Source organism: Leptidea sinapis, chromosome 20 (assembly GCF_905404315.1).
Source record: "Leptidea sinapis chromosome 20, ilLepSina1.1, whole genome shotgun sequence".
In the NCBI taxonomy this organism is placed as follows: domain Eukaryota; kingdom Metazoa; phylum Arthropoda; class Insecta; order Lepidoptera; family Pieridae; genus Leptidea; species Leptidea sinapis.
Window position 1 is genome coordinate 10,435,484 of NC_066284.1, and position 22,679 is coordinate 10,458,162.

At 35.6% G+C, this 22,679-nt stretch overlaps 2 protein-coding genes across 7 annotated transcripts in view; one reads left to right on the forward strand and one right to left on the reverse strand.

The window, feature by feature from the left end:
* The window catches only part of LOC126970133 (membrane-associated guanylate kinase, WW and PDZ domain-containing protein 2), a 39,049-nt gene extending 34,125 nt beyond the window's left edge, over window positions 1–4,924 (reverse strand). For 3 of the 5 annotated variants that reach the window (XM_050815868.1, XM_050815867.1, XM_050815870.1), the window contains exons 1-2: window positions 4,147–4,924; window positions 939–1,138 (exon numbers count right to left, since the gene is read on the reverse strand). In XM_050815868.1, the coding sequence (XP_050671825.1) occupies window positions 939–1,138; window positions 4,147–4,358 (412 nt within the window). In that variant the 5' untranslated portion in view covers window positions 4,359–4,924. Of the gene's footprint in view, window positions 1–938; window positions 1,139–1,545; window positions 1,595–4,146 lie in introns of those variants that run through there. The other 2 variants (XM_050815869.1, XM_050815871.1) reach the window with 2 other exon arrangements.
* A 3,339-nt stretch (window positions 4,925–8,263) lies between these two features.
* The window catches only part of LOC126970137 (filamin-A), a 128,040-nt gene continuing 113,624 nt past the window's right edge, over window positions 8,264–22,679 (forward strand). The window contains exon 1 of one of the 2 annotated variants that reach the window (XM_050815877.1): window positions 8,264–8,431. The gene's annotated coding sequence lies outside the window, so the exon portion shown is untranslated. The remainder of the gene's footprint in view (window positions 8,432–22,679) is intronic. The other variant, XM_050815878.1, reaches the window with a different exon arrangement.

Genomic DNA, 22,679 nt, shown 5'->3' on the forward strand with positions numbered 1-22,679 from the left:
CCTAAATAGTGAATCAACTAAAGCCTACTACGATAAGCCTTCATAACTAACTCTACTAATGTAAATGAAAATCAATGAAATAACAATTTTAACATAAATTGTCTACACCCAAAATAGGCATAGCACTTATAATTATTTTTTAACAAAAAGTACTTGAAATCTAGGGATTATACCAACTAATTATATGCATCTATAAATCCTTAGCATTTTTTACCTATTCATACAAAAAAAAATCATACAGTTATCAACTTTGTTTAAATTAGGATATACAAATGCACATCACTAATTACACATTACATATTGATATTGGAACATAAGCACTAAAACAATCAGCACCAAACTAGATTTGTTTAATTTTTTTGTTTACCCATTTGTTAGAACAATAAACTAAACAAAAATCGCAGATGCATATTATATCATAAGACGGACATTAGACATTAGAAACAACAAAATGGACTGGACCGATTGAAAAGATATGCATAGGGCGACAAAAGAAATGATGGACCGATGACATTAAAACAGCAGGAAAAAAATGGTTCAACATTACTCATAAAGATACAAGATGGAAAAACATAGAGGAGGCTTTTACCCTAACATACCATACAAACAACTGAACGCTAACAAACCTTAAACTATTTTATTTAAACACCTACCCCCTTATTCATAATAGTCTTCTAATTTAAAGCATTGCTAATTCTCACTCTGTCTTCTTCTATTGACCTAAGTCAGAATGAGAAAAAACACTCCTAAATGGCTGTTTAAAGTTAGCAGACCATTATGAATAAGGGGGTTAATTTTTACACTAAATAAAACATATATTATAGAACCTAACATTGTATGGATTAATTAAGCTTAAATAATAAATCATAATAAGTATGACACCACACAAATAAAGTCGCAAGCAGAAGCCTAGAATATAACAAACTAATTTCTCTTACCTCGCAGCCTCCTTGCTTGCAGCACCGGGTTCTCATATTGTGTTCGTCTGTTTATATGATCTACATAGTAGGAGCCATATCTCTCGTCAGTGACTCGCTCCCATCCATATGGCAATTCATCTTCTCCGCACTCACCAAGGGAGTGCTTCCTGACACGGGCAAGGCGTGGATCAAGCCAGTGTGATGTTCCTGTATTATAGCTGGAAGAGGAGTTAAAATTTTATTGTTTTATTTTGGAAATTATTATAATTATTTATAATTTCTTATCACACACATAATAGTATACCCAATATTTATAACTAAAACAACTTTTTAAAGGACAAATACAAAAGCTGATGAAAAGATTATTTCCTTTCTGGCCACTGTGCTGACGTTTGACATTTGAAGACCCTAATTCCCTGCTGCTGTACTTAAGGAAGATTAGCCAACTTATAATTGGTAACATTTCCACACCTCTAAAAGGCCATAAGGATGTGTTTTAAGTACAGTAAAATTCCCATGTATTTGGAGTCAAGGATTATATATTTAGGCAGATGGTATTTTATAAAACATTATAATTTCACATTAATTCAAAACAACACAATATAACAAATAAAAAATATATTACCCAATATCAGTAGCTTTCTTGCTATAACAGAAGAGAAGTCGGTACAACATCTTTACTAAAAATGTTTTCGTAGCAAAACAAACTTGTAAAAATCTATGAGCAGTTTGCTAAAATGTATTTATAGATAACATCTGCTCATTAATGTTTACGGCGAAATGTTTACGTTTCCAATACAGCACTGTTTCACCTTACTTCATCGCTCACTGAATTGGAACGTATTTACGGAGCTGAATAATTAATGAGATGATTTATTATTATTGCAGTGCTTTAAATCAGTATTGCAATTCAAAACTAACATTTCCGTATGTCCTGTTTCCTGTTTATTATGTATGTTTTTGATCATTTCTGTTAGACTTAGCCAACAACTATTGTTTTCATGAATCAGATGAAATATTTCACAGTTCTAGGTGATGCTTGCCTGTATTATCGGAATATTCAAGTAAATTATGAGGGTAGGAATATTTAGATTTTAAATACGGTAAAAATCTATCATAGTATGTACATATACCATCTATAATCACATATTATGTCAATTATTTTCAGTATTGTTACTGGATTACGATCTCATGAATACAATTTTCCAGCAGAAAAAAGTTCAACCAAATGGTATAACAAAAAAATAGAATACAATATCTACTAGTTTGCATAAAAGAAAAATCTAAATTATTTAACATAAAAGCATATGCATCTTAAGTTCCAAAGCTAGAACCACACTTGCATTTGGTATAATAGATATTGTATATTTATTTGTATGTATGCAGATGATTCAGCAATATTGTGAAGATTAAAACTGTCTGCATGCGTGGGAAACACTAGATTGCCACAACAAGAAAGTGACTAGACCATGGTGTACACCTAGATCACAGCCTGAATGGATGATTCAGTCCCAGTTTATCAAAAACAAGAGGAAGTAACTAAACATATAAAATAAAAACATATGAGATCAGAAGTTGCTCATAATACAATTGTGTTCTAAAACCATACATGATTATTATTATTATTTATAACAGACTAAGCAGCTTTCGTTGATGCGTGTATATCATTTGCCATATCTATCTAAATGTTTGTCCAGTCTATTCTTAAACTGATTAACAGATATTGATTTAACCACATCCTTGGGCAATCTATTCCATATATGAACAACTCTGTTGGTCAGAAAGTGTTTTAATGGATTTGATGATGCTAATTGATATTTAGCTTCATATCATGTCCCCTTAGTCTAGGATTGCTCTTTCTTGGAAACATGCTCTCAAAATTTGGGACATTATAATAATTATTTAGTATTTTGTATGTTTCAATTAGATCGCCTCTTTCTCGCCTGCTTTTGAGGGTGCTGAGTCCAAGCTGTGAAAGTCTTTGTTCATATGTAAGATATTTTAGGCCTAACAGATACAAATAAACTAGATATAGTTATATCTGATAATAAACTAAGAATATGCAAAATGTTTTTCAAATAGTCATTTTGCTTATGATTTGTTTATTCAGGCATATATGTTTCCCGCATTCATTGGCAAGGCATGCTGTAACATTTGGAAAACTTCAGAGCTATCATTGTATTGATGTCAGCAATATAGTCAATATTTTGTATTTTTTTGGTTTAAGTTTATTTGTAAGGATGTAAGTGCCTGCAAATTAAACAATAGGTTATAGGTTATCACGGGCTACTATCTGCAACTCGATGACTATGGAGCGCCTATTTTGCGTGGTTAAAATTAAACAATGTAATGCTGATTATGCAAAATACAATCCTTATTTACCGCCATGGCTTATTACCAACTCAGAAATATACAATAATCTAAACTAAGTAAACTTTATAATTTACATTGGTGGAAGAAGATGACATGTTTACAAAAGATATCAGGTTGGATGGCTACATTTTTATTAATATGTATGTACAGATTTACAGATTACATCAGTGAATAAAGAAATCTTTAGAGGAGAATAGGATTTGGGTCACATTACATTGAGGGTTTACACTATATCAAAAGCAGTGGAAAAATCGTTTTTGGAACAAAATATCATACCAACCACAACTTTTGTCTTAAAAAAGAGAGTTGGGACTCAACTATCCAAATTGACATCCACAATCAATTAACATGATGACATGATCTAGATTCTTCATGATAATGTCATGATATTAAACATTTCACATATATATGTGAATTGTTTTGTTGCAATGGAAATAAAAGTTGTTCAAGTCGCTTGATAGTTAGCATAATGTGTAGAGTCCCAATTCTAGTTCATGTTTTTATTTAAGTCAATTTATGATAAAAGCTGTACTACTTTCTTAACAATTTAAGGAAACACATACAAATTGGAGTGTTATTTTTTAGTAACATTGTATTTTAGTTTGTAAATTATATTGTTTTTTTTTTGTATCAACATCTCACAGTATGTGTGCCCATGTAGGACTAGTACCCATACAGAGTTAAATATGCACAAAATTGTTTTTTTTTTATTCAAATCTATATATATATTATAGCTTATCCTAGGAAAATAAAAAATTAATACCATAAAAACTATCACATAATAACATTAATATGATAATTATTATGTAAATGTTTGTTTTTAAAATTTGGTTCAAGATGTGTAAAAACTTACTCTATGAAATACCTCTCTCCAGATGGTGTGAATGCTTTCTCCCACATTGGGGGCAAAGGTCCCAAGTAGTCATCCTCATCTTCTCTCTTGATACCGTGCTCCCCCCCTCTAACACCTACTACAGAACCACCAACAGTCCCTGCCGTGCCAGAACTATTTGTAGATATACCAGCTGATGACAGTCTATCGGAATCCACTAAGCTTTGCGCCATTTCATTTAATTCACACTCATTCCCTGATCTCACATTTAAATAATCACACAAAACATGTTCTCACAATTATCTTCCACTAATCTATTATCATTCTTCAAAGTTTACTCATCGTTTTAAGAGAAATTGCATAAAAACAAAACAATAGCCCACATTCCACTGTACAGTTATGACTCATTTTAAAAACTCATCCGTATTTTAAGCAACTTCTATCTAAAATTGATCCACGTAGCTTCACTAACTGGATTGACTTAATTCAACGTACGACCCTGTCATAATTACAATGCACTATGTCGTTACAAGCAACTTATTATTACTACAAATAACTGCACTGCGGTTGCAGGTGCACCGTACATCACTAAGCAACGCGTTTCTTACTCGCTCGACTAATAGTCGTAACGGTAATCAGATAACTTATATCGAAAGCTATACACATGTTAATTAGATAACAAGTTCACTTTCTCACATAAACAGGTAAATTCTCAACTTTTTGAAAGTAGATGCAACAAGTTGAAACTTGAAGGGACAGACAGTAGGTATTTTTACGAAATGAAATATCGTTTGTTTGTTGCCAACGTTCTATGAGCACATCAACATTCAAGTTTTGTCATAGTAAACTTAAAGTTGCCATTATCTAAAAAAATTAACTATAATAATAAAAAGTTGTACATAAACATAATCTTATTCCTTCTAAATTAAAAGACCACGACGCAAAAAAAACACGTTTATAGAACAACAAAGTAAACTTTATTATTAGGTACATAGTAGTAAATTAAAACAATTTTTTTAAAATTGATTTTAGAGACATCTGTACGAAGCATCTTTCATTTCTATCATCCAATTAATGTTCAAATTAAAATGAGTAGCAGGCTGGCAGCGGGTGGGTCGTACAGCAAAAGATGTCACTGTAATACATACTTCCAGCTAAAGAATGACAATAATTTGAATTTAAATGAAGTATTGAAACCAATTCATTTGATTTCTGTTACGAACAAAAAGTAATCTACCTTGCTACACAGGTGGGACTGATTATATTATCAATTTGTAGGGACAGTATTAATGTCCGAGATACATGACATTCTATACTATCCGCTATCTATAGAACGCCATTGTCCGAGATAGGTGATAGCGTCTACTTCAAGTTTTCATAGGGTTAAAATTTAAGCACCAAGTTAGCGACGACATTAAATTATTCATAAATCTAAAAAAAAAATATTGGTAGTAAATTCCGCTAAAAGCGACGGACGAGTAATAAAATAAGGAGTCAATGTCACCTTACATAACAGGCACCATAACAAGCCGGTAAACGTGTAAATACATAGCCCCACGCATACACTAATACAAGCCCATCGGCCGCCATTATGGGATTGCGTTGCAATAAAATATTTTAAAAATGCCGTTGTGCGTTGTGAATAAGTGTAAAAACAATAATATAAAAGTATTTGTCGATATATGATTATCTAAGGGAGAAAAAATTGTGTAACTGATATACCCCGTAACACACTAGCATAAAGGTGCTTCACTTGCTAATATCACGGCGCGGAGTCCTTCTTTTTTTACTAGTCCGTGCTATAAGCAATAAAAATTATTTAGTCTAGTCAATTATTATAATGTGGGGTGGTTGTTGATACTTATAGGTCTAGATTTTTATTTGGATTAAATTTTAGTTTATTGCTTGGATCTAATCTTTTTTAAACACTGATTCCTTTAGAATTTGTGCAAAGTTTTGAAAAGAAAATAATTATAACTGTGTCTCTAGATAAACAGAAAATTACCCACAGCAAACTTTCAAGACACCTGCCCGGAATACTCAAATTCTGTTCGTCGTCGAACGAATGGAATTCCTACCATAGTGCGTGCCCTTGAGTTGAGTCCACTGCAAGCTAGATTATTACAATATGCAAGATACTCATAATCAAAAGGCGAAGTTCCAGACTGATTGAAGTTATCCCTTGCTAACCTGACATCTAGAAAAGTATGATTTTTCCGACAGTTTTTTGGATTGGGACCATCAGGTTCCTCACTGCGTCGCGTAGCGTATTATTTGTGGATATTAAACTCAGTAACGCTGGACTTACCCAAGGTTTCCTACACTGCTCTTATCAATCCATACCAAGAGGTATGGATTGATAAGAGACCAACAAGCTTTGGTAAGCAGATGACATTAGTATAGGAACCTAATAATGGCTATCATAGGTGTCGCTCGTGAATCGTTTATCAGTGCTGGGAGAAACTTGTATTTAATGTCGAGTTCTATGTTTGTCCAATTTAACACCCAGAACTCAAAAGAGTCAAGTTTTCGTGTTAACCACTAAAGAACCCGAGTTGTCGTATCACCGCTTATCGATAAAATTCCCCTTAATGCATTAGCTAGTATTGGAACAATCGGTCTCAAAATTTCAAGCCCAGAAGGCAAAGCCAAATTGCCTTGGAGAAACGACGGATCATCATTATAGCAATACACTCCATCAAGCCGGCAACATTCCTCATTGCGTGAGAAATGTTGCTATATGGCTATACAGGTCGTCATAAATTCCTCACATGTGTGAGTGGTTAGCGATCCTACCTACTAAGCTATAGGTCCCGGGTTCGAATCCCGGTAGGTGCAAGCATTTATATGATGAATATGGATGTTTGTTTCCGAGTCATGGATGTTTAAATGTGTTTATGTATGTTTATATAAATTTATGTATGTTTAAGTAAGTATATTGTATTAAATATATCATTGTCTTGTAACCCATAACACAGGCTGTATATGCTTAACTTGGGGCAAGATAATTTGTATAAAAAGTGTGTCAATATTATTATTATTATTGTCAATATTATGTGAAGTATTGTTTTCATCTTTGGTCTGCTTCATCCTAATACAAGGCTGCTTGAATAACCGAAAATGCCCTATGATGTGAGACGTCGCTTCGTTGTGTTTTATCACGGGGCTACCCCATTCATCAGGAGAGTATTTAAAAAGCTCGATGGCAGGCCAACCAAAACTTAATTCATCATCATCATCTGCAGCGGGAAGACGTCCACAGCTGGACAAAGGGCTCCCCCAAAGATTTCCACGACGATCGGTCCTGCGCTGCCCTCATCCAACGTATTCCGGTGATCTTGACCAGATCGTCGGTCCATCGTCGGGGGGCCTACCAACATTGCGTCTTCCGGTACGTGGTCGCCATTCGAGGACTTTACTGTCCCAACGGTCATTTGTCCGTCGAACTACGTGCCCTGCCCACTTCCGCCTGCCACTGCCACTTCAGTTTCGCAATCGCTTGGACTATGTCGGTGACTTTGGTTCTCCTACGGATCTCCTCATTTCTGATTCGACTCCATTATCAATCTTTGGTTATCATTATGTTATAGTAACCAGTAAATGTTTTTAGCAATTCTATTGAATTTTGCAATACATTTGTTTTGAACATTTCCTGGGATCTTATTGTAAAATAATCTTCATCACCCAACATACAAGCCCCACAAAAGACTTAGGTATTAACTCGACTTAGCCGAGTATATAGTATATTGTAAGTCTATGGTTGGCACCAACTTTAAAATTTTAAAGAATCAATATATATTTTAGTCTGCAAACAAATTCTTATGCGAATTATAATTTGTCTACTACTTTTTAACATGAGCCACTTCCCCGTTTGCTGCCCGCCATCTTAAAACTTAGCTACACCATTCATAGTCAAAAGCTTTTTAAAAATATTGATCCACACACCCATACTTATGGCAGATTCGTGAGTTTAGATTTTTATTTTTGTAATATAACATAAATTATGTTCCTTACAATACGTTAGCCCGAGGCACACTTGGCCGTTTTTTTTACGAACGTCTCGAGTCGTTGTTAATGCGAGACATGCCTTAACTTTATGACGCGATCAAAATACATCTCACAATTCCAACAGCACCTAAAACTTACATTACGTGAAAACGCTTTCAGTCACGTTTATCCTCCGGTTCAGTACAGACTTCAGAAACTGTACATTCTCGAGAAATTAAAAGTTGGAAAAAGGATTAGTAGCTGGCAAGTTTTGCCGCATCCGGTTTCCCGCCAATTACCTCGTCGTTTTTTCAAAGAAGTAAGTGCAAAGGAATCTTTTTATACAGCCAATATTATCTGTGTTTTTTGTAATTTGTGTTTTGTGAGTGTTTATTTAAAAATAATGAAATGGGTAACGTATGTTCATATACTTGTATGATAAAATGAAGTTGAAAATCTAAAAATGTGATGAAACGGATTAGATGTTGTATAAATATTAAATTGGGCTTGGCGGGCTGTTGAAGTAAATATAACTTTAGGCCCAACTGAAGTCGAGAATGTCAACAGTGATGTAATCGGGAGCGAAATCCTGTTATTTTCGGGATTGGAATCCGTTAATATAAAAGTACTGGAAACTCGTGACTCGAATGGATTAGTTGACATCTATATTTAATCTGTAACCCTTGTGATTTTCTGCAAATGCACGACATTTGAAATCACTGATTCATTCTGCCACTATCTCCATTAATACCAAGGACTTAATGCAATTCTCGGACGTGCTTATAAAAATCGTCCATTCACAGGACAACATGTTCCGTTATACGTAATTATCGGAATAATAATAACGACGCACTAATAACTATGTTTTTTTTATCATTTGGCTCAATTAATTTCCAACACCTAAACAATGTAAAGCATAGTTTTCGATGACATTTGATATGTTAGAGTACTTAATATTTCCATTGCCTTGTTTAGACATTGTGAGATAGCTATTGTTAGTGTATTCTAATCACATTCTAAGCGTAAGTAGGTTTTAGATGTCTATATGAAATATTAAATTATTTAAAAAGGAACATATCAAATTTAGATATTTTTCAATGTGGTTCCTAATAAAAAAACATTAAAACAAATATAGCTCGTAGTTAACTACGAGAAAAATGATTTTAAGGCCGCTATCCCAAGAAATCGTCAAAATAGCGCATAATTGAAACCATTTCTTGACGGTTTATATAAAGGTTATATTTTAATAAAAATAATTGTATGTCTTCAGAATATCGGAAGAAAATTGATTTTTTATATTCATTTTATTTTTTATAGACAGAGGGAAAATAATCACCAAAAAACCCCTAACTTTTACAGTTGGAGCCATGCTAATCATTCAATCTAGATAAAGACTGTACGATAATTTATTAATTGTACACCACTACACCACTACTATTTAACATGAGATATAGGACTATGTTTGTAATAAATTAATAATGCTTCTAATTCTGAATTAAAACTATGGCGATCTTGTGAGAGAGGTATCCTAGCTCCACTCGATTTCTCAAGGCCATCTGCTTGGTCCCCAACCTTAACTAAATATTCTTAGAAAAGGTTTAAGCTTGTTATATGAATAATATAGTTTTTAATGAGTAAGTTTGACGATAGTTGCTAAACCTGGGTATCATCCCAATATGGATTGGGCGACACACTTTTTAGCAATTACATCTACTCATTTAGAGTTAGTGTTAGCTCTTATATGATTAATTGTCGTAAAACTGTCACCAAATATGGTATTTCTGTTAACATGGCATTTTAAAACCATTGGAGTAAAACCGCTCCCTTAATAAAGTGAATATTTCCAATATTAAGAATGACGGCAGTTATTTAAGTGTATGGAAAAGGTTCACGATAGGATTCCGGATGTCCTTAAAACGCTACACGCTTGTGGGTCCAGAGTAACAGAAGTAAGAGAAGAAAGAAGAGTTTGTTTTATAGGGCTGATGGGAGAAGAAATAATAAATGTGGACGGTGCAAATGTAGGTCTGTAATCTCTCCCGTACTCGTACACGTCTCTCTGTACCCCTCGAAAAGTAATAGAAATATCCCATTGAGATATTAGTTTTTTATTTCATCACGTTGAATGTGGTTGTATTGATTTCGACCACGGTTGTTTTCATTTGAAATTTGATGTAAAGGCGTTTTCTTGATCTATTGTCTAATGTAGGGCAATGTCATGAATTCAATGTGATAACATAATTATTGCTGGCTTTTATTTAAGTCATAGTGACGTGGTAACGCCGATACACCGACGACATTTTAAGTTTGCAGGATGAGTTTGCTATTATGAGTTGTTAAAGTCGGACAAATTACCAAAGTACTTACCGCAATTGTAAAAACAACATGAATAGAATATCTTAATACGAAGAAGCATATTAAGATGCAATTTGGCGGAATAGGAAGTACTTTAAACTATCATGGCGATGCCTCTGGTTTGCAGTTCGCCCGCCACTTACCGATGTGTTTTCAGTTTACCTACGAATTACGCCGGGTTATTGACTTCAACACACATTGAAAAAAAAAAAGAAGTGAAAACTGGTCAGAAAGATATAGTAGATAAATTCTCGCGCTTTCCTGCATCTGAAATTAGATCGCACATAATATAATTTCAACAACATCTTGCCAAAAGCTTTAGTGTGAACGCTCGAAATTTATCGTTAATATCGAATTCTTTCAATTTAAATTCTTCACTAACGAACAATCGTGTTAATCTTTTACGAATATTTTACGTAATAGTTGAGAATTTATTTTGGATTTTGTTGTTGTGTTCTGTGTTTAATTAGACTCTTATAATTTCGATTGGGGTAGGTTTAACTCGGGTTAAATTCTGAATTAATGTTTATTTTAAGTTTGAGAATCTATATGAAAATAAATTTAAACTGGTTATGAAACTTAACAATCCATTGACACGTTCAATGCACCTTGCAATATGGGTCATTTTAAGACTGAGCCTTAAAAAACTTTGATCATTTTAAATGATCTATTTTGATTTTGGATGTGGTGGTGAATTTGTATGATACAGAACTATATTAACTTCTTTACTCTATCTATATCCATAGACAAAATATAACTCAAGTCAAACATTTCGTTCTATCACGTCTTACTATTTTAAGTCAAACTACTACTGAAACATCACTGAAAACCCATTTTTTAAAATAAATGAGTTTGAGACACGCTTTACACAAATTCACTCCTTAGAGGGTGATGTATCACCCATGGAAGTGATACGTAACAATGGTGATGAGACCAAAAGACCATGCCAAATTCTGCTCTACCAATTTGGTTTGAGCACTATCGCTATTCGAACGACCTTAAAATTAGACGATGTGGCTAAAAACTCTGCGTTTTAGAATATTTACAATTGCACCGTATTAAATTGAAGATAGTAAATTATTGTGTGAAAGGAGCTTCAACCATAAAAATAAAACCTTTTTGGGTTACAGAAGCTAATGAATAAGGTAATAATTTTAGCGCTTAATTGTAACCTCATCAACATAATAGGACAGAAGATCCTGTATCTCCTAGATTGGGCTTGTCATGGTTACTTTGACTCCAGATATTTCTAACAGTGTTCGCTCGTCTATTTTCCGCTCGCCTTCAGGAGTGCATAGGCGGCCAACTTTTACATTTATCTTGGGAAGTTGGGAACTGATATTTGGGTTTTGCTTTCGTATATTACAGAATTACTTCCGAGTTTGCGGTCAATCCAGTTTCATTATCTGCGTCTGATCTGCTGTTCGATGGGTGGCATTCCTTTATTTTAATTATATGTCGGTATATGGCATAGCGAGAGATTTTTGTAATGTCCATTGAATAGTTTTTATCGGTACTTAGTCTATCTGTCTGCCTGTTTTTTATGATAACACTGAAACCCTTAATGAAAATAAGGTACGGGACGAGCATGACATTCATGGTAATTGAAACGCCCTGCCCTGTATTAAGCCTAAAAATTCTGAGCGTTCCTACAATTGCGCTCGATACCTTGAGACATAAGATGTTAAGTCTCATTTGCCCAGTAATTTCACTAGCTACGGCGCCCTTCTTCGGTCTGAACCGAAACACAATAATGCTTACACATTACTGCTTCACGATAGAAATAGGCGCCGATACGGTACCCATATGGTATCTAGCCGGCATCCTGTGCAAAGGAGCCTCACACTAGTATAATAACTATTGTCATCAAAATGAAAAAAAAAAACATATAGCAATTAACCAACCGTCACTCATAGGATTAGAATAAACAAAGTGGATAATTGTGCCTTTCAAAAGCGACATTTAAACCGAGCCTGCCAAAAACAAAGTCATTGATAGATGTAACAAGTTGTCTAAAAGCATTCCAATCAATGACAATTCATCATGTTAAGTGGAGTAGTTATAATGCTCTTGCACAAAACATTGAAACGATACTGTTATTTATTTAATGCTATTCAATTATAATAAATTTATCTTCATAAAGTACTTATGAGTGTGGTACATTGTAATGTTTAACCGTCGTTCCCAATATTCAGTCTATCTCTTACTTGCGACATTAATAGTAACTATCGTTGACTTTTCTATCCCAATAAACTTATCGACGGTAACTCACCTTATCGGTACACGCTGTCTGTCAATGGGACGACGTAATAGCTTACCAGCGATAGAAGTTTGTATGGAAATTGCAATTCACGCGTCCAAATATAAGGCGATAAGAATGACTTATCGGGTATATTGGGACAGTTTCAGATTATTGACAACTAGTTACTGACAGTAGAAGGTAGTAATTTATCTCTCTCTGTAGATAGTATATTGGAAACGGCCGTAAGATGATATTTTCTTTGAAGAATTGTGTTTAGGATTTGAAGAGTTGTTAAGTCACTAATTTCCATTTGATATATTATTTACGGAATACGTTGGATGTGGGCAGTGCAGGACCGATCGTCGTGGAAATTTGGGGGAGGCTTTTGTCCAGCAGTGGACGTCTTCCGGCTGATGATAATGATGATTATATTATTTCTGTGGCTTATTCTATTCGAATTTATTTGAGCAGATGCAGAGCAGAGCTTATGAGAATAAGCAATAACTTTCCAATAAAAAAATACTCGAATGTTTCTTCGAGAATTTATTTCTTTTCGTTTCCTCGGTTTTTAACCCTATATGAATATTTCTTTATCTGTATCTCTCTGTTTTTTCTTATTTTTATATTTTTCATCTTGTAAGAGCTAGATTACTTCAAACAGTACTTAAATCGGTTACGTAAAAAAGAAAACAGCCTGACACAATATTATTCAATAGTTTAATTACGTATTTAATTTGTGATGAATGATGTGACGAACTCTGATTTTTTAGTTTTTACACAAGATTTGAACTAAAAGCTGCAGTTGTTTAAATCGCACTGATTTTAGTCTCACCCAAGTTTGCGCGAAAGAAATATACTTAGGTGTCGAGAATATTTACTCATTAAAAATATCTTAACTGTCACTAACATAACAAAAATAAATGTAATTAAATAATATTTGAATCTTCCTGTTGATCAGCTTAAATAACTATGACTATAACTACTAAGAATCTTTCAATCTGAAAGAGGCCTGATCAAATATTATTTATTAATTTTGGTTCTCTTTCATCTAAATCCGATCGTCGAATCTGCTCCCTGATCGCATTGAGACTTGGCAACACTTTTTCAACTTCGTCTTCATTCATATGAGCCCTGTTAGCAGTCAATTTATTATCTCATATTATAAACTCCATATTCTTTTCTCAAAACCGTGACTATATCTTCATTAACTCCACTGCGCTCTCTACTTAAATCCCTATTTCTCTATCTACCTCTGAAATGGAATTTGGTATATAAGAATTTTCATCGGCTTAGTCTGTAGAATACCTAATACTCTGCAACACCAGAATCATAGGAGCATTCAGGGCTTGTTAGGTGTGTGAAGGTACCGATGTCGTATCGTTCTGAGAAATTCATTCGACAGATTAGTTGTATGTATAGCGAAACACGGGCCACCGGCCTATAGAAGTCTCCGGTAAGCCGGTGTTGCTGTATGGTTGTATGTTGTAAGTTCTTACAAAATGGTACTGTTGAGAAACACCACACATCCAGTTAGTGAGTATGATACCTATGGTTGTGGCGTGTCGTGCAAAGGTGTAATTCCATGACGATCGATCCTGCGTTGCCCTCATCCAGCATATTCCGGCGATCTTGACCAGATCATCGGTATATCTTGTGGGATGCATAAAAAACACTGCGTCTTTCGGTACGTGGTCACCATTCGAGAACATTACTGCCACAACGGCTATCTGCCCGTTGAGCTATGTGCCCTGCCCACTGTAACTACAGTTGCGCTACCATCTGCTCTATGTTTGGTTCTTTGATTCTTCTGTGGAACTTCTCAATTCTAAATCTATCTCGCAGGGAAACTCTTCATTTCCCTCTGATTGACCATGAGCTGAGCTCAGGAATCAGGTTAAGTTAACAATATTCGCAACTCTTCCTGTTGTCAATGCGGTATATAGATCACTAGCGGATAATACCGCGACTTCGTCAGCATTTCCGAGTGTAACAATGTTAATTGGTGTTCTAATGCTGTCTACAAAACAATCATATATCTATATAGCCTATAAGAAACGTTTTTGTACAACCGTTGTTTTCCGACTTATTTTATTTTTCGGGTTAATATAATAAAGCCCATGACACCCATAATTCACAATTCTTAACGATACCACAGATTGGGAATGGAGCGACCGCCCTCAGACTATTATATGTTGACCGATTACATTGTTAGCATATTTTTATGAAAAAAAAGAAGCCCGCTGAGTTTCTTACACCCGTTCCTCTCAGGTCTGAGGCATATACTTTTTCGAATGGGTGGTAGTTTTTGACTTTCAATAAGAGATATCATAATTCTGTTTTGAATAAAAATATTTGAATTTAAATTTGAGAGCACTAGATTTAGAGTAATTCCGTCACCAAATTTCGTTTATTAATATAAATTATTATTGTATTGCGTATGATTTAGCAAAGCTGATCCATATCATTTTAGGTTGGATTACTCGTGTACTCATATAAGAATAGATATTATCAAATTCTTAAAGCATCTTATGTTTATCTATAGTTTCAATATTTAGCAGAGAGTTATATTACGATTTTGTTTGTTTGTATAGCGATAGTTTGGCATCTACTCATCTAGTTTGAAAATTCATCTACACGTGATTTGTGTATTTTACTATCAAATTTTTTCAAATCCTCAGTTTCGGCTTTGATCTATCTAACACTGTTATTAAAATCGCAACATGACTCTGCTTAGTCTTTTGTATGCCAATTTATAGCCCTGTTAGTGTTTAACAATTGGACATTTTATAGACTTGATTTGATAACGATCTTCATAAGTAAACTTTTTATCTTTATAAAACAATGCTGTAATAACACTTCTAAGCTATCATTATATATGTTGTATTTAAAGAATTGTGTGCAGAGATTTTTCTTGAAGTACTAATAAAGCCTATTATGAATAATGTAGCATCACCATCACCAGTCGGAAAACAAAAGGACAAAGGCCTTCCCCAAACATTTCCACGACGATCGATCCTGCGCTGCCCTCATCCAACGCATGCGGCGACCTTCACCAGATCGTCGATCCATCTTGTGGGATCTTTTCCATCATCTCCTTCCAACACTGCGTCTTACAGTACGTGGTCGGCATTCGAGGACCTTCTGCCCTAACGGCCATCTATCCGTCGCATAATACATTAAAGCATCTCTGACTCAAATCTACGGCTGCTGTGGAAATAATGTCTTGGTGCTTCTTTATGTTCACAACGTAACATAAACTAACCGGAAACCTTACCTGTCTTATTAATAAACGCAATGTAAAGTTACTATAGTAAGCAATTTTAAACTAAAACTAAAACGATAAGATAAAGACGAAAATATTTATATTTGGAAACGCCAAACTCATTGTTCCTTTTAACTGTCAATCTTATGGCATTTTATAATTTTGTCTATGATAATTTATACGTCTAGACTCTAGATAGAGCCTCTTTCTATTAGACAGCCGATGAAAACAGGCCACGTTTATTACTTTAGTGTGCGCCACAACCTACGTCTTACACTCGCGATTTGGTAGTAACCAAAGAGAATTTAAACACTACGTTCAGTAGTAACTTTGTGTCTCGAAATAGAGGTTAACTGTCAACTTCAATTTTCTTCGACGTTTTCACAGCTGTCACAGTCTTTCTAGACATATAAATTTAATTTGATAGTGGACACCAGCCTAGCGAAACTCTCTTAGAAAAAAGAGATTGTAAGAAACTTACAGTCATTGATAGATTGACAGATGACGGCTATAATCTTGTAAAAAACAGAGATAGCCGAAATCCACTACGTTTCCTTTCAAACTTAGCCGGATTATACTTCATCGCCTTTAATATTGTAAATAATAATTCAAACTTATGTCAAATCACTGCATGTTTCATACTAAACTAAATTTCAATTTTTACTTAGGCAGACCCCGCTTCTTATTACGTAGTATTTACATCCTCTTTGGTGGACACTCTTTTTGTCCATAAGACTGAACATAGATTACACAAATCATTTTGCATTTTAGTATGATCACGCGCTAGTCACCTGTCATCATAGTAAATACTGAATAATCTACATTTAGAATAACAATAGCGGTCAAAATACAAACACGTTTAACGATCTATCACACACAGAACGAAACACATGAGCGCTTGGCCTGTTGCAAATGGCGCGCGGATTGTGATTCATTACAAACCCAAATATAACTGACAATGAGTTGTATATTCAATAAATTATTACTTCATCACTGATAAGTGAAATTGCTGAAACATGTTTCAACAATTTAGTATTTAGTAGATGTATATGGGGCACACTAAAAGTTTTGCAATTCTAGCTAATCGGAACTATTTGAATTTCGAATGTTATATTTTTTTAAACGTTGCAACCTTCTAAGTAATAAAAAAACAATTGGCGGGAAATCATTTGTCAATTGTTTTTTATCACACATCAAAGTTCTACGTACGCAACGAAAATGGAATTAAGTTGAAAAGTTTTTAGAGTTTCTCTCTCTCTGCAAGATTGTGCCGCTCGCCTTCAAAATGCTTTTGGGAGAGAAGCACCTTCCTTGAGCACCGTGAGGCAATGATTTGAGAGGTCGGGTATCTTTACATGACGAATTTCTGAAGGGGGGCCTTGAACTGCCATCAACGAAAATAATGTGGCTACTGTTAAGCGGCTAATTGAAGAAAACCTGCGGATTACCTATTAGACAATTCGAGGACTGTTGGGTTGGTATGAGCCAAATTCAGAAAATTTTACACGAAGAATTAAAAGTTCGGAAACTTTGTTGTCATTGAATCCCTCATGAACTGACAGCGGACCAGAAACGGGCTCGCTCACAGGTAATCAGTTCTGAGCATTTATCCTGAATTCATCATTCGCTTTCGCTTCATCAATGACCAGTACTTTTTCCAGTTTTTTTTAATGACAATAAGGGATGAGACGAGTAGGACATTCATCTGATGGAAATTGATACACCCTGCCCATGACAATGCTGCTCAGGATTCTTGAAAATCCAAAATTCTGAGTGGCTCTACAATTAAGCTCGTCATCTTGAAACATAAGATATAAACTCTCATTTGCCCAGTAATTTCACTAGCTACGGCGCTCTTGAGACCGAAACACAATAATGGTTACACATTTCTGCTTCAAGGAAGAAATAGGCGCCGTTGTGGTGTACCCATAATCAAGCCGGCATCCCGTGCAAAGGAGCCTCCCACTGGTAAAAATATAATCATGTATTATACTAGGCAGTCGTTGGTTCGCGAACGGTACTTTTGATTGGTGATTTACTATGACGTCACTACGATGGCAGTCTGTCCCTATATCAACGTACGGGGAATATTAAATATATCAAACAGCTTCCGCCCGCAACTTCGTGCGCTTTCAATTAAGGATTACTTACCCTATATTATTTTATGTACCCCTAGTAACGTGTGTTAAATTTCATAATCATTGATAGAACGGTGAGGGCGTGAAAACGTGAGAACTAAACAAACATCACATTTATAATATTAGTTAGGTTGTGCTGAAACAGATTTGTGATAGATTTGTTCTTTAAAACTAACTGAAAAAGATTTGCATACACAGAAACCCATAAACTTTCGGTAACTCTGTCATCGCAGTTATCTAAAAAACATATCTGTCGAAATATAGTAATTATATTTTTTATTTGAGACAGAGTGAGAATGAACATCCTTGCTCTATTTGCCAACTGATTAATTAACACAGCGGTCAGGCCTGGACATAAATAACTCGAAGATATAAATAACACAATTAAACAGCTTTCCCGTTGACAATCTTTGTGTCTCTCTGTTGACTTTCAATCAAAGTAATTGTAATAATATTTACGACGGTTCAAATTGATTTGGCGTGTTTGTAAATTTGTATTAAATTTGCTCGTAAACTGGTATGTTTTCGATATTAATTATGATTGTATTCAGAAGTACATTTCGTACTTAAAGTGTATCAGAAGGAAAGTTACTAAACGTTGTCAATTTTTTTGAATTGATTTTTTTTTATTGCATTAAATATTTATAGCTATGTGAATTGACATTCTGAGTGGCACTACTACGGCAGAAATAGGCGCCGTTGTGGTACCCATAATCTAGCCGGCTTCCTGTGCAAAGGAGCCTCCCACTGGTTGAGTGCCCACGTTGTAATACTCATTGAGAAGCCTCATTCTCTCCTCTCCTCTTCGTCAAGCATACATTTAATAATTTTGGCTGTTAAAATGTTGCTCGATAGTAATAATTTTCTCGTCAAAATAAGTTAATCTTAGCTCGATTTATTTACTTCTGTCACAAGTGTCTTTGAATATTATGACTTCATGTAGGCAGTAAATTCTTACAGGAAACAGATGTTTTTACAGCACAATCTGATTATGTTTATGTATCTAAATCAATTACACAGTTAGCTGCATCTAATTTAGTTTTTTATTGATATGACCTCTGGTAAGGTAATCTCTTATCTGATAATTTAGCCTAATACTTGATATTCTGCCTTATTTTTCTCTCATTTCTCATAATTAGGAGTACAATTGATAATCTAGTCATCGAGAATTCTAGTTCAAGTAGTTAAATCTAAAATTAACATATTTATATATACAGGTGTCCCAGAACGAAACGATAACCTGGCATCGGGGGAAAGGTCGTCTTAAGTCTTAACACACACACTCGAGTACCAAACATTTTATTGAAAAATTAAAAATGTACTACCCGGAGTGAAATTTTTCAGGATTGTGATTGAGTTTTGAATTGTTTGTAGGTTCAACACTGTTGCGGCCTCAGAAGAAACCAAAGTAGTTGTTGTGAAATCAAACAAGTCATCATCGAAACACTCCAGCCTTCTGGGATTCTGTATATATTTTCATAATATTGATATTATTAAAACTACTCACTATTCTGGGATCAAACCTTATAATTATTAAAGATCGTATGTAGTAACAAATAACTGTATCCAATAATAGAATTTAAAACATTTTTATCGACAACCCCGTACCGGTGTAACACAAAAAGGATGTAAATACTAGTATATATTTATTTCAGTGTCCCCACTTTTAGTTTCGGCAGGGGTTCACATTAACCCAGTTGTGCAGTGGAGGACGCGTTGCACCCCTAAATCTAGGCCTTGCGTAGAGGAAAAAAACTTATCGGAAATGACACTAAAGATAATATGAATTTTAGTTGTGCATTATTATTATTAGCCTCAGATTGATGAAGTTTTCTCTTTAACCATGGTCTTAACCTGTTTTTTTTATTTATAATACTATAATAACAAACATGGGCATGAAACGAAAAAATCAAGACTTCCCGCGAAGTATTTAAAATCAAATGTTAGAGTATACCTACAACAAAACATTACAAAATACAACAATAATAAATAAAAACATCAAGAATAGTAATTCTTTTCTACAATAACACAGGACATTACAATATCTTGCCAAAATGCCAATTATCGTTACAAGGTACAATAAACTTATTTAACACCGTTCCGAATTACTTTAAAGATATGTTTTATGTATTAGAAAATCAGCGTGCCAATTGCGTGCCAATTATTTTATTAAATTAGGTAGGTACTGTAGCTGTTTTTGAGGGTAAAAAAACGGTTTATCTCGATATCCGGCAAGACAACAACATCTATGGAAAATCCTCAAAATTTATGTGAAAAAATTTAATTCTTTTAAATTATAAAAATATTCATTCCACTTTTTAAGATGTTCAAAGGCTTCAGACCTGGTCTAAATTCGCTTATGAGATCCAGAAATCAGTGAATTTTTCAACTATTATTTTCGTGTACGAAATAACGAAGCAAACCATTATTTTTATTAATTGTCCATGTCAAATAAACATTTGACTACATCTGCCATGGACTACGTTACCAGTACGCGTACCAATTAGGATTATGACCTGATTCTATATGAAGCGTGGTGCTCCAGAGATGGTGCGGAGCGTCATCGTCTCGCTTGTCAGCGCAAACCAGGCGGGGGCCACGTAGGTGAGTCGCGTGCGAACGTACGCCTTGTATTCTGTAACTTCGTACGAAGATTAGGGACGCCAGCACGGGTGGAGAAGGTTCCGTGCGGCGCGCGTCTGGGAGACCACTTTCTTCACATGGCGCCGCATCGAGAGGGTCCTGTCGATGGTCACGCCAAGGTATTTGGCCTTCGGGGACCATTTGACGGTCTTGCCCATGCGTGACACCGGAGGCTACAATAGGCGCGTCCGCTCTATGGCAATCACCTGAGTCTTCGCCACGTTGACGTTCAGCCAGGTGGGAAGCGCGTCCAGTGCTCATTGCATGTGGGGCATTCAGCGAGATGGTAATGAACGCCGCGACGTTGACATACAGCACTAAAATGAAAACCCGTCGCCGACTGGGATGTCGTTGTGTATCTGCTATAGCAGACGGGTGACAGGCAGCTTCCCTGGTGCACACCAGCTCGGATAGGGCACTCCGTTGGCAGGGCGTCTTCAACCGCCACTTCAAAACGTCTGTCTTCCAAAAAGGCCGGCGTGCCAGATGCGATCTGTTATGGGTCTCTTTTGAGTACGCTTTTAAAAAAAATATTTATTTAGAACACAGAAATATAATATCCTATAAGGAATATGCAGACTTGATTACACAGTAATAATTTTAGAGACCCTTGGGCAGTATCGTAACTTATGAGGAGCGAGCACCAACTGGCTGCCCGCGCGCAGCTAATGCTTATATCCTGACTCAATAATGCTGGTTGAGATGGAATAGCAATTAGGTCAGCATTAATACCTACATGACCGGGGTATAACAGATGGAACAGCCTTTTCTCGCTTGTACTGTGAGGTGGTGCAGTACCCTCGTCATTGTAAAGTGGTGAAGTGTTCGGCACGGAAACTGAACTGTTCGTCACGTGGCTGAAGATGAGGCGTGATGTGCAGCAACAGTAGCTTCTTGAAGCCTTTGGAAGTGGTGGACGGAAGAGTGATGGGACGGTAACTCCCAGGCAGCATGATACTCTTGCCTTGCTTGGGAATCAGGATAACTCGGCCGAGTTTCCACGACGATGGGAAGTGCCGGTACAGAGGATTCCGTTGAAGAGCCGCGTCAGCGTCGCGATTGCTCGCGGACGTACGTGTCACAAGGCTTCGTTGGTGACTCGATCGGGGCCAGGGGTTTTGCGCAGCATAGTTTGTCGAATCATCCTTTGGACTTGTCCGGGGGAGAACACGACGGGGTCTTCTGTCGCGCTAGCGGCGACTCGAAGTAGTTCTTTACATGTCGCTCGATGGTCCGGAATGCCAGGATTCGACTGCGACTGTGTCGAATGCGTGTCCTACCATCTGGATGTGTGGCGGTGCTCCACATTGCGGTTTTCAATGAGCTTTCTTGTAGTACGTGACTACAAAACTATGGAATGAGTTTCCTTGTGCGGTGTTTTCCGGGACGACATGGGTACCTTCAAAAAAAGCGCGTACAACTACCTTAAAGGCCGGAAACGCTCCTGTCATTCTCACTCTGTGGGCGGCGGTGATCACTTAACATGCGGTGTCCCATATCCTTGACCTCCTCTTTCGTAAAAAAAGCAATCCCGAATAAATGGGAGAACGAGCAGATGCTCTACCTGATGAAGCAGCAATATATATAAAGGAAATATAAACCATGCTACATTGCCCAAATAATATTATCAAAAAACTTCCTTTCAATATAAAAAAAATCCAATATTGACAATCAAATATTTGTACGCCGACATATTGGCGAATTATGCTGTGTGCATCTACCAATTGTTATGAATTATGTTACTACGATTCATACAAATAAATTAATTTAATTCCAATTTCATTTCATTTACCATGTACGATATTTACTGCACAATAAAAAAAACGTTGTTGCATATTGTTTGCTTTGCGAAACTTATAAGTATATTACAAGACGTGTTGGAATGTAAAACAAATATTTCGTGATCATAATATTATACTGTGCCTTA